Genomic DNA, 12,227 nt, shown 5'->3' on the forward strand with positions numbered 1-12,227 from the left:
TTTTAGAATCTGATCTCAGGTCAGAATGGGCTAAAACTAAATGAAAACTATTCAAAGAGACCAATGACTAAAACTAGTCTCCTCACCCAGGAAGTTGGAGTTCTTGAGGATGTCCAGGTGTCTGTGGAGCTGCTGGGAGGTGAGGTTCAGCTCCCTGGCCTCTCTCTCCAGCGCACTCAGCTCCTTGCTGGCCTCAGAGTTGGTGTCCTGGACGATGGTCAGGTCTCCCTCCAGACGCGTCAGGGTGTCCGTGGTCTCGCCAATCTGAGCCCTGTGGGTGTGATATGGGGCAATGAGAATCAGATGATGATTGGAGTTGTGGTCAATCAATCAATCAATCAATCAATCAAACAATCAATCAATCAATCAGATTTATTGTCACTTCCACAATATACACTGGGCATACAGGGGAGCAAAATACCCTTCTCCATAGCTCATGATGATTTAAAAACAATAGACACATTAAAAAGACATTTTAAAAAACGTTAAAAAGGTAAAAGGAGCAGACAACATTGGCAGGAGAAAGTGCTGATGCATTCAAAGTGCATACAGTGTGTAAAGTGCTGTTCATCTCTCAGGATGTTGGCCTTGGGGGCAATATGGTGTTATATAATGCCATAAGTAAGTATTACACAGGGTAATAACAGCAGTTATTTATTTACCCTTCAATATATTAATGTCATACACATTGCATATCCCAGTTCGATGCTGGGCTCCCCCAAAAACAGCCTCAACATACTGTGCCGTCGCACCAGGCATGTCTATTTATTATTCATATACTGTCACAAATCGTATTACTACAAGAGATTAAAAATCTAAGAAATTCCAATGTGGAGAGAAGAAGCGACAAGTGGTGAGCTTTTCAATACTTTTGGTCCTGGACGAATGTCTAATTTCTGTTTACGGGTCTGAAAAGTTTGGGAACAATTTTCAATTTAGGCATTTATCAGACGCTCTTAATCCAGAGCGATTTACATTAAAGGTATATTCAGTGATTTCACTTAATTCAAATATCACTTATTTTTTTTGTTTAGTTGTGATAATCCTCCCTACTATAGAGTGTGCTGGCCATATAAGGAGTTCCTCCCTGTCCCCAGTTAACCCCTGGGGGTCAAAAAACCTTAGGTCCCAGCCAAAAACGAAACCTAAGGTTTTTTGAGTGAAATCACTGAATATACCTTTAAGCAAGAACAAAAAGCATGGTAATACATGATATACATAAAAAGTAGTTATCATGAATCATACTTAAGCTAAGAACGTAACAGTGGAATATCTATCTAATGGAATTATGCATGTGTACTTTATAGTGCTATGTCTACATACAAATGCTATACTGTAAATCTACATGAAATAAAAAATGTCAGGGCTAGGGCTACGGGCCATGATGGAGTCTGAAGAGGTGGGTTTTCAGACTACTGACTTTGTACAACATTTTTTTTTAAACATTTTATCCCACGATTTTGTAACCCATTTTTCATGTGTCAATTATCTAATGTGATCCTGGGCTCTACACAGTACACACCCTCTGTCAACCTGGGGGGGGGGGGGCAGTGGACTGACCTCATGCTTCCTTCTATGCATGAGGAGTCCAAGCTGCTTCTTTTCACCTGACAGGGGAGAGTTTCCCTATACCATTCCAACCAGTTCTGTCCTGGTAAACGTGCGTTTTTTACCTGAGGTCTTCGATGAGCTCCATCAGCGTGGTGACGGCGGTGGCGGTGGCGTTTTTTACCTGAGGTCTTCGATGAGCTCCATCAGCGTGGTGACGGCGGTGGCGGTGGCGTTTTTTACCTGAGGTCTTCGATGAGCTCCATCAGCGTGGTGACGGCGGTGGCGGTGGCGTTGCGGGCGTTGACGATGCCCTGGGCGCGCGCCAGCTTCTCCTCCAGGTCCCGGAAGGCCTTCTCGTACGCCCCGGTGAGCCCCGTGGTCTGGATCTCATGGGCGCGCTCCGACAGGGCCTTGGTTCGCACCGCCAGGTCCTGGTGAGACCAGAGAGGGTATTTTTGAAAAATCGAAGAACGACTGACATAGAAACGGGTCAAAATAGGTTCATTTAGTTTCCATCAGTGAAAAAAGGTGGTCGACATATTTTTTGTCGACAAAGTCAACGCTACATGGCGTACGGTGCGGTACGGTACGGTGCGGTACGGTGCGGTACGTACCTGGACAATGCGGTCCCAGTCAACGCTACATGGCGTACGGTACGGTACGTACCTGGACAATGTGGTCCCAGTCAACGCTACATGGCGTACGGTACGGTGCGGTACGTACCTGGACAATGCGGTCCCAGTCAACGCTACATGGCGTACGGTACGGTACGTACCTGGACAATGTGGTCCCAGTCAACGTTACATGTCGTACGGTACGGTACGGTACGTACCTGGACAATGCGGTCCCAGTCAACGCTACATGGCGTACGGTACGGTACGGTACGTACCTGGACAATGCGGTCCCAGTCAACGCTACATGGCGTACGGTACGGTACGGTACGTACCTGGACAATGTGGTCCCAGTCAACGCTACATGGCGTACGGTACGGTACGGTACGTACCTGGACAATGCGGTCCCAGTCAACGCTACATGGCGTATACGGTACGGTGAGGTACGGTACGTACCTGGACAATGCGGTCCCAGTCCCCGAAACACTGGTGACAGGGCTGGCAGTTTGGGAACTGTCCCGAGAAGCCGCGGGCACACTGGTCGCAGCGCACGCCCGACACGCCCTGTTCACACAGGCAGTGGCCCGTCGCCCGGTTGCACTGAGAGGACGCGATGCCGCGCCAGTCACAGTCACACGCTGAGAGAGAGAGAGAGAGAGAGAGAGAGAGAGACAGAGAGAGAGAGAGAGAGAGAGACAGAGAGAGAGAGAGAAAGAGAGAGAGAGAGAGAGAGAGAGAGAGAGACAGAGAGAGAGAGAGAGAGAGAGAGAGACAGAGAGACAGAGAGACAGAGAGAGAGAGACAGAGAGAGAGATGTGTAAGAGACAGTGGCACAATGGTAGGCAGAGATTAACAGGCTACAGCACACAGTACAACATTGGGACAAACAAAGGACATGTAGGCCTATTACTAGATAAGATAAGTATAAGTCTTACCCCTCTCAATGCATATCGCCCCAGGGGGGCAGATAAGTCTGGCCTCTCTCAATGCATATCGCCCCAGGGGGCAGATAAGTCTGACCCCTCTCAATGCATATCGCCCCAGGGGGCAGATTAAGTCTGGCCCCTCTCAATGCATATCGCCCCAGGGGGGCAGATAAGTCTTACCCCTCTCAATGCATATCGCCCCAGGGGGGCAGATAAGTCTTACCCCTCTCAATGCATATCGCCCCGGTCCGGGGGTCTCCCCAATAGTTCCTCACCTCTACACTGAGTCTAGGGTCATGTTAACCCATTCTGACCTGAGATCAGATTCTAAAAATGTCTTCTACACCGACAGTTTTTCTGACAGTTTTTCTGAAAAAGCTATGTTTCTATGTCAGTCGTTCTTCGACTTTTAAAAAATAGCAGACCTACAAGCTCATAGCGCGCCACTCGGTGGCGCGCTATGAGCTTGTAGATCTGCTATTTTTCAATAGCTAAAGCATGACATGATGCTAACACCAAAAGGGGTCTCCACAGTAGTTCCTTACCTCTGCACTGAGTCCGGGGGTCTCCCCAGTAGTTCTCGCGACAGTCCGTGCAGGTCGTTCCCCCGAAGCCGTCCCGACACTGACACTGGCCTGTGAACTTTACCATTGAATACTTTATTAGTACAAAGCTAAATCTAAGAATGTGTATTTTATCTGCCATCTGCAATCCCATGCATTAAATTCCCCTCGACAATGAATGCAGAATATTGACGTCACGTGTCTGAGCAAATAGACGTATTATGGCTTGATGATGTACAGTACGATGATAAGAGCGCCCCTCACTTCACACGGGGGAGATTTTTATTTTCAAACTGTCTTTTTAAATCATCATGATATGCGCTTAGTAAATTATACTCCCATTAATTAGGGTTTCTACTGGTTCCACCAAGTGAAAGCTTGTGCGGTTGCAGCCAAAAAGGAAGGAATTACTTGTGTCTTTGACAATATAACACACGCACACGCACACGCACACGCACACACACACACACACACACACACACACACACACACACACACACACACACACACACACACACACATCATATACCTCATTGCACGAGGAGCTGACAGAGTTCATGGGGTCACAGCCGCAGGCCGCGCAGCCCGTCCCCGCCGCCAGGTTCCAGTGGTTGGGGGCGCAGTGGTCACACGGCAGGCCGGTGACCCCGGGCAGACACTGGCACTGCCCCGTGGCGCGCTGGCACACGCAGTCCTCACGCCCCATGCACTGGCTGCCCTCCGTGCCCAGGAAGTTACAGGTGCACCCTGGGAGGAGGAATTAAAGACTTCATATTTACTAATTAAACATTATGTCCTTGCAGCGGTTTAACCCATTCTGACCTGAGATCAGATTCATACGAGGTTTCCACTGGACACACACTGGTCTGATGAACCCATTCTGACCTGAGATCAGATTCTAGAAATGTCAGTCGCTCTTCGATTTTTCAAAAATAGCAGACCTACAAGCTCGTATCGCGCCACTCGGTGGCGCGATATGAGCTTGTAGATCTGCTATTTTTCAATAGCTAAAGCATAACATGATGCCGACACCAAAATGGGTGCCCGGTCAGAATGGGCTAAGAAGAAATCAGTGATCACGATGGCATCAAGGCCCGCCAGAATACATTTGACTAAAATCTGATGTTATTTAGACCAGTGTTGTTTTTGGCAGCAAATTTCTATTTTAGTTTTAGTCATAGTCTTTGGACTGAAACTTAATTTAGTTTTAGTCACATTTTAGTCACCTGGAATGTCTTAGTGTTAGTCTAGTTTTAGTCGACTAAACGTCATAAGATTTTAGTCGACTAAATCTACAGTTGATTTAGTCGACTAAAAGGTATTTTGGCGTCGTAATGAGTGTTTTTACACTTTTGCGACGCGTTGTGAGCTTGTAGATCGGCTATTTTCAGCATGCAACCAAAGTGTAAAATGACATTTACTGGATCTCTTGTCCACTAGTCCTTTGTTGACGAAATTGTCAGTATATTTAGTCTTAGTTTTAGTCATCTTAGCTTAATTTTCATTTCGTTTCCATTCGTTTTTGTCAGTGAAAAAAGGTAGTCGACGAACATTTTTCGTCTTAGTTTTAGTCGACGAAAACAACACTGCTTTATAGGGGATTCACACTGAGACGGACTGAATCCGTTTCATTGGAACCGTTTCCGAATACGGTTGCCTGGTCCCCGATGGCCATGATTCACATTGCCCGAGATTCAACAGCGCACCCGGGTACACTTGCATAACACACTTTATTCCTCCTGATGACGGTGTGCTTGATGGCTGGCGCGCACGGACACTGACCATCAACTGTGCGACATTGTCTCAAATAAATCCAGACACACTGAATTGCATTGCCTCTTTGGCTTTTTGCCGTTATACTACTTCACTGTCAGCCTGCCTGCTATTCACTGTGTCAGTCAGTTCTGTGCTCCAGTGTATTAGTTTGCTATGGATTCTACTTTAGCATTATTATTATTTTGTTTTACTTTGGAAACTGTGCCAAGCAAAGCCCAAGAGCCACGTGTAGTCCGCAGAATAAGATCAGCGCGGTGTTGCACGTATACGCAGATTCAACAGGAGACGGGCGGCGTTGAGAAATGCGCTGGTGTTACGCGTCGTGCAGCGGCTGTGTTTTTTTTTGTTGAGGCTTGGCTCGTCGACTAGAGATTAAGTCACGTTCTTTAAAAAAAAACAGTCCACTTCCTTCTTTAGGTACGCATGCATTCACATTGGAACGATCCGTATCTGAATACACTTCAACGGTCCAGAGACCCCCCCCCATGCGGTCCCGGGGACGGTTGGGCGATCCGCTCCCGGGAACGGTACGCATCATTCACACTACCACAACATCTGCCAAGTGGTCCCGAGTACGCACCCGGGACCATAGTGTGAATCCCCTATGAGACTACATTAACACTAAAACACTCCGGGCGACTAAAATGTGACTAAAACAAAATGAAAACTATTCAAGAGACTGTATGACTAAAAACTCAAATCTAAATTAGCTGTCAGAAACCAACACACGGCTGAAGTAACTCACGTCTACAGTTGCGTCGCGCGGCGTCTCCGTGGTAGCCGCTCTTGCAGACGCCACACTTGGCGCCCTCCGTGTTGTAGAGGCACCTCTTGCACTCCCCGGTGCGGCGGTCGCACGCGCCCGCGTCCGACATGTCGATGTTGTTGCTGCACTGGCACGGCTGGCAGCGCCCGCCCGCCGCCGACGGGTTGCCGTAGTAACCCGCGGCGCACTCCTCGCAGCGGGAACCTGTGGGAGGGCAGACGGGGAAGACATTAAGCCATTCTGACCTGAGATCAGATTCTAAAAATGTCAGTCGCTCTTCGATTATTCAAAAATAGCAGACCTACAAGCTCATAGCGCGCCACCGAGTGGCGCGCTATGAGCTTGTAGATCTGCTATTTTTCAATAGCTAAAGCATAACATGATGCTAACACCAAAATGGGGTTCCGCCCAAAATGGCTTAAGTCTGCTCACTCCTTAGAGGCCTTTAAGTCTTCACTCAAAACCCATCTCTTCTCCCTGGCTTTCAATGTCTGACCTAATTAACCTGTGTATACTGTTTGTGCTGCTTTGATTTTGTTTTGCTTTGCTACTTGCGTTGATTGTATGTTTACCTCATGTTCGTGTAGGCTACAGCACTTTGGTTGACCTTCTGGTCTTTGTAAATGTGCTCAAGAAATAAAGTTTGATTTGATTTTGATTTGATGAAGGACAATAAGAGATGAGCGATCTGAGACATGTGGCTGTTTGGACAGTTTTGTTCCATATTTCACACGGTGGCCATTTTGTTCTTACTAGACCTAGGCCTACTTGGGAACGATGCAAGGTGGAAACCTAGTATGCATTACCCGTTGTGTCATAGTGTAGCCTCGGGCCGGGAGGCCAACCCGGGTTCCCATGGCGAGGCAAGCAGCAATTCCATTTGAAATATCCATCAGAATCATGTTTGTCTGTATAGCAGTATAAGCTTTCATTTTTAGTTTCTTAAAAAAGAGCTAGTTAAATACAGTATATTTATACAGTAGCATGTCACCCAGATTAATCAGCGTTGTTACTCATGTTCAACATTAATTTGTAACTCTGGGATTATGTTAAGCGTCTCGCATTCGTTAAGGAATTGGTGATCACACGCTTTGCTCAGTGGATTACAAACAGCACTGCTGTTGCTACTCACGCTTGGAAACGGCCGCCGAGGAGCGTTTAACGATCCCTGTGGCGAGTGATATATACAGGGAAAGGGAGGGAGGAAACATCAATGTTATACCGCCACACTGAGGTACCGCCACACTGAGGAAACATCAACGCTACCGCCACACTGAGGTACCGCCACACTGAGGTACCGCCACACTGAGGTACCGCCACACTGAGGTACCGCCACACTGAGGTACCGCCACACTGAGGTACCGCCACACTGAGGAAACATCAACGCTACCGCCACACTGAGGTACCGCCACACTGAGGTACCGCCACACTGAGGTACCGCCACACTGAGGAAACATCAACGCTACCGCCACACTGAGGTACCGCCACACTGAGGTACCGCCACACTGAGGTACCGCCACACTGAGGAAACATCAACGCTACCGCCACACTGAGGTACCGCCACACTGAGGTACCACCACACTGAGGTACCGCCACACTGAGGAAACATCAACGCTACCGCCACACTGAGGTACCGCCACACTGAGGTACCGCCACACTGAGGTACCGCCACACTGAGGTACCGCCACACTGAGGTACCGCCACACTGAGGTATCGCCACACTGAGGTAACGCCACACTGCTTCGTACTCTAAAGCAGTGGTTCTCAACCTGTAGGTCGGGTCCCCACATATTTTGGGCACACACGCACGCACGCACGCACGCACGCACGCACGCACGCACGGGAACATTAAAGGCAAAGGGAATGGCGAACGTGCCAGAAGAGAAGGTGTAAGTTGTACCTGTGTAACCCTGGTTACAGTTGCAGACGATCTGCCTGTTACGGTTGTCTTGGTAGCAAGAGGCCGCAAAGTTGCGCCCGCTGTCTGGCCCGTCTGGGCACGGGCAGGGACGACACTGGTTACCGGAACCCAGGACCGGGTTACCGTAGAAACCGCTGGCACACCTACGAGTAGAACACAGGAATGTTATGAACCCAGAGGACCGGGTTACCGTAGAAACCGCTGGCACACCTACGAGTAGAACACAGGAATGTTATGAACCCAGGACCGGGTTACCGTAGAAACCGCTAGCACACCTACGAATAGGACACAGGAATGTTATGAACCCAGGACCGGGTTACCTTAGAAACCGCTGGCACACCTACGAATAGGACAAAGGAATGTTATGAACCCAGGACCGGGTTACCGTAGAAACCGCTGGCACACCTACGAGTAGAACACAGGAATGTTATGAACCCCAAATGCATAGATTAGCTATTGCTATATTTCTACACTGAAACACCATGAATAAATGGTGCATTTAAACCGTATAGCGCTTTTATCAACATAGTAGCCTACAAGCCTATGAACTTGTAGGTCTGCTATCTTTGAAAAATCGTGAAAACGTGCCTCAAATCTTTGAATATAAAGTGAACATTTTAACTCAAATCTTGGCTTCTGGGGAGGTCCCTGGAACAACATATATATATTTCAGATGGGGGGGGGGCGGAGGCATATTACATATAATTTTTGGGGTCCTTGACATTGAAACACTGATTATTTTTTCAATTTTGACGCTCATCGTTCCCCCCCCCTCACCTCTCACACTGGTCCCCTCCGGTGTGGTCCCCTCCCCCCTCCTCACCTCTCACACTGGTCCCCTCCGGTGTGGTCCCCACAGTGGAGGCAGGCGCCGGTCCTCTGGTGACAGTGGTGGGCGTGGCCGTTGCACTGGCAGGGCCTGCAGTTGGGGAAGCCCCAGTGCGCCCCCTGGCAGCCGTCGCAGTGCTGCCCGAACGCGCCCGCACGACACTGACACTGGCCCGTGTGCTGGTCACATGACAGGCGGCTCACGGAACCTTCCAGACTGCACCCGCAGGCTGAGAGAGACAACAGAGGGGGTCATTAAACACATTCTGACCTGAGATCAGATTCATACGAGGTTTCCGCCGGACACACACTGGTCTGATGAACCCATTCTGACCTGAGATCAGATTCATACGAGGTTTTCACTGGACACACACTGGTCTGATTAACCCATTCTGACCTGAGATCAGATTCTAAAAATGTCACAGTCGTTCTTCGATTTTTCAAAAATAGCAGACCTACAAGCTCGTATCGCGCCACTCGGTGGCGCGATATGAGCTTGTAGATCTGCTATTTTTCAATAGCTAAAGCATGACATGATGCCAACACCAAAATGGGTGCCCGGTCAGAATGGGTTAAACACATTCTGACCTGAGATCAGATTCTAACGCACAGAAGAATGGTGGTTCTTTAACGCATTTTGACCTGAGATCAGATTTAAAAAAATCTCAATGTATAGGGTTCAGTGTCTTGCCCAAGGACACTTCGACATGTGGACAGGAGGAGGAGGAGCCGGGATTCGAACCGCCGACCCAGGGATCATTGGACGACCGACCTGCTCTACCTCCTGAGCCACAGACGACCTGCTCTACCTCCTGAGCCACAGCCGCCTGTAGGGGGCGCTCTACCTCCTGAGCCACAGCCGCCTGTAGGGGGCGCTCTACCTCCTGAGCCACAGCCGCCACTGTAAAATGTGTGTCACAACATGTAGCATCCACTCTGTATCAAAACCCCATCCACTCTTTTTTGAGTTAATGTGTATCCTTGGGCAGTAGAGGGCGCCAGCACTACAGTTAAAACCTCTGGCACGTTAACTGCATTTACAGTGTGTAAAATATAATAGTTTATTTACAAGGCTCGGTTGAATGCTTGATTCTTTTTTAATCACATTTTTATCCCACAAACAGCCGATCTACAAGCCCACAACGCGTCGCACTTGTAGATCGGCTATATGAAAAAAGTGAAAAGAATTACGACAGCATCAAGGCCTGGCAAAATACATTCTGTTCGACTAAATCAACTGTAGATTTAGTCGACTAAAATCTTATGACATTTAGTCGACTAAAACCAGACTAAACACTAAAACCTCCAGGTGACTAAAACGTGACTAAAACTACATTAAAACTATTCAAGAGACTAATGACTAAAACTAAATTAAAAACCAACACTGACCTGTGCAGCCCGAGGGTCCGAAGCCGAAGGTTCCCGGAGCACATTGGTCACAGCGGCGACCAATCACGTTGGGCCGACAGCGACACTGACCGCCACGCACGTCACACAGGGCGCTGACCGACCCCTGGAGGTCACAGTTACACGCTGGGGGGGGGGGGGGGGGGAGAGAGAGAGAGAGACAATTTACAATTTAGGCATTTAGCAGACGCTCTTAATCCAGAGCGAGAACAAAAAAGCATGGGAATACATCACATAAAAAGCATTTATCATGAAACATGCGTAAGCTACGAAAGTAACAGTGGAATATCTATATAATGAAACTATAAATATAAACTATACATATATACTACTATGCTATACATATGTACTATGACGTGCTATGACTATATACAATGCAATTATAGTGCTGTCTACATAACATGCTATACAGTAAGTCTGTATCAAATGCTATCTAAGTCTACAGAAATGCTATCTAAGGGGGTAGGGTAAGTGGTGCTATTGGCCATGATGGAGTCTGAAAAGGTGGGTTTTCAGACTACGGCTGAAGATTGGGAGTGATGCTGCAGTTCTGACTGCAATGGGAAGTGCATTCCACAGTTTTGGAGCCAGAAGGGAGAAGAGTTTGGGACGTGTGGAGCGTTGTCCCGGCCGGCGTTTCTAGTGAGGGTACTTCCAGCTTCCCAGAGAGAATGTTATTGAGAGGATAGCCTCTTAACACATTAGTAAGACATTAGATTACATACAGTGCAAATACACAATACAAAAAACACACATAGGTGCAACATAACATACAGCAGAGGTTCCCAAAGTGGGGTTCGGGGACCCCCCAGGGGTCCTTGAGGGAGTTCCAGGGGGTCCCCAGCTAAATGATAGTTTAAAGGGGTTCCCGTCCTGAAAGGGGTTCCCGTCCTGAAAGGGTGAAGTTGAGCACAAGGAGTTGTAAAACTCACGCAGAGCTCCGTCGTTGACGACGGCCGACAGGCTGGTGACCAGCTTGGCGCAGGTGTCGCTCATCAGCGGCCGCGTGACGCTCTTGGCGCTCTCGGTGCAGCGGTAGCGCTCGTACGTCTGCTTCCTGGCGTTGGAGGCGGGGTCTCCCGCGTTGAACATCTCCAGGGAGGAGTGGCGGGGCAGCAGGGAGATCTGGAGAGGTGGACGGACGTCAGGGAGGATTTATTGATTGATTGATTGATTGATATCAATCGTTTGACATCAAATCGATTGATAGTCAAACGCTATGGCTCTATTTTCGTCCATGCTAAAGCCCTTATCTCTAAACTATTTCTTTTACTGTTTTGAATTTTTCTTTTGAATAGTTAGTGAATTTTTTGTGTGTGTATGTAATACGTGTATGTGTGATGAAATGTAATATGTATGTATAAATATCACATATTTAGATATACAAGTATTTTGAATGGATTATTGAATGATATATTTAGTATTAATGGAAAGGGGATATAGGAGCAATAAGCCATGCTTCTTCTCACTCCTTTTAAATATGATTTTTGGTACTGCGTGTTATTATGATGTTTTTGTTTATATTGTTTTTCAAATTGCTTTATTCCTATAAACATTTAAATCAATCAATCAATCAATCAATCAATCAATCAATCAATCAATCAAATTGTTTATGTTTAGAAAGAACACTACACTTCATGTTTTATTTATGTATACTATACTAAATATATTACTAAATAAATACACACATTTACGACGCATTTTTAACCAGGCTTAAGTGATGTTTTTTGGTTAAAACAAAAGGAAAAGTTAAAAGACAGAGACATGGACTATCACAATATACACAATATAGAGCATTTTAACACTTATTTTAACCAAAGAAAATCACTTACCCTGCCTTTCATTATCAGGTATAGTATAACCTATCTAGTATATCTC

General features: G+C 47.3%; 1 protein-coding gene across 1 annotated transcript in view; it reads right to left on the minus strand.

Moving 5' to 3' along the window:
- lamb2 (laminin, beta 2 (laminin S)) overlaps nucleotides 1-12,227 on the minus strand; it is a gene marked incomplete at its 5' end in the record, with an annotated part of 71,862 nt that overhangs the window by 7,085 nt on the left and 52,550 nt on the right. The window contains 10 exons of the mRNA XM_083769893.1: nucleotides 87-271; nucleotides 1,792-1,982; nucleotides 2,619-2,800; nucleotides 3,634-3,730; nucleotides 4,181-4,398; nucleotides 6,173-6,397; nucleotides 8,094-8,257; nucleotides 8,938-9,172; nucleotides 10,332-10,475; nucleotides 11,282-11,474. Of these exons, the coding sequence (XP_083626019.1) occupies nucleotides 87-271; nucleotides 1,792-1,982; nucleotides 2,619-2,800; nucleotides 3,634-3,730; nucleotides 4,181-4,398; nucleotides 6,173-6,397; nucleotides 8,094-8,257; nucleotides 8,938-9,172; nucleotides 10,332-10,475; nucleotides 11,282-11,474 (1,834 nt within the window). The remainder of the gene's footprint in view (nucleotides 1-86; nucleotides 272-1,791; nucleotides 1,983-2,618; nucleotides 2,801-3,633; nucleotides 3,731-4,180; nucleotides 4,399-6,172; nucleotides 6,398-8,093; nucleotides 8,258-8,937; nucleotides 9,173-10,331; nucleotides 10,476-11,281; nucleotides 11,475-12,227) is intronic.

This window comes from Protomyctophum parallelum (genome assembly GCF_964188405.1).
Source record: "Protomyctophum parallelum genome assembly, chromosome: 7".
Taxonomy (NCBI): Eukaryota; Metazoa; Chordata; class Actinopteri; order Myctophiformes; family Myctophidae; genus Protomyctophum; species Protomyctophum parallelum.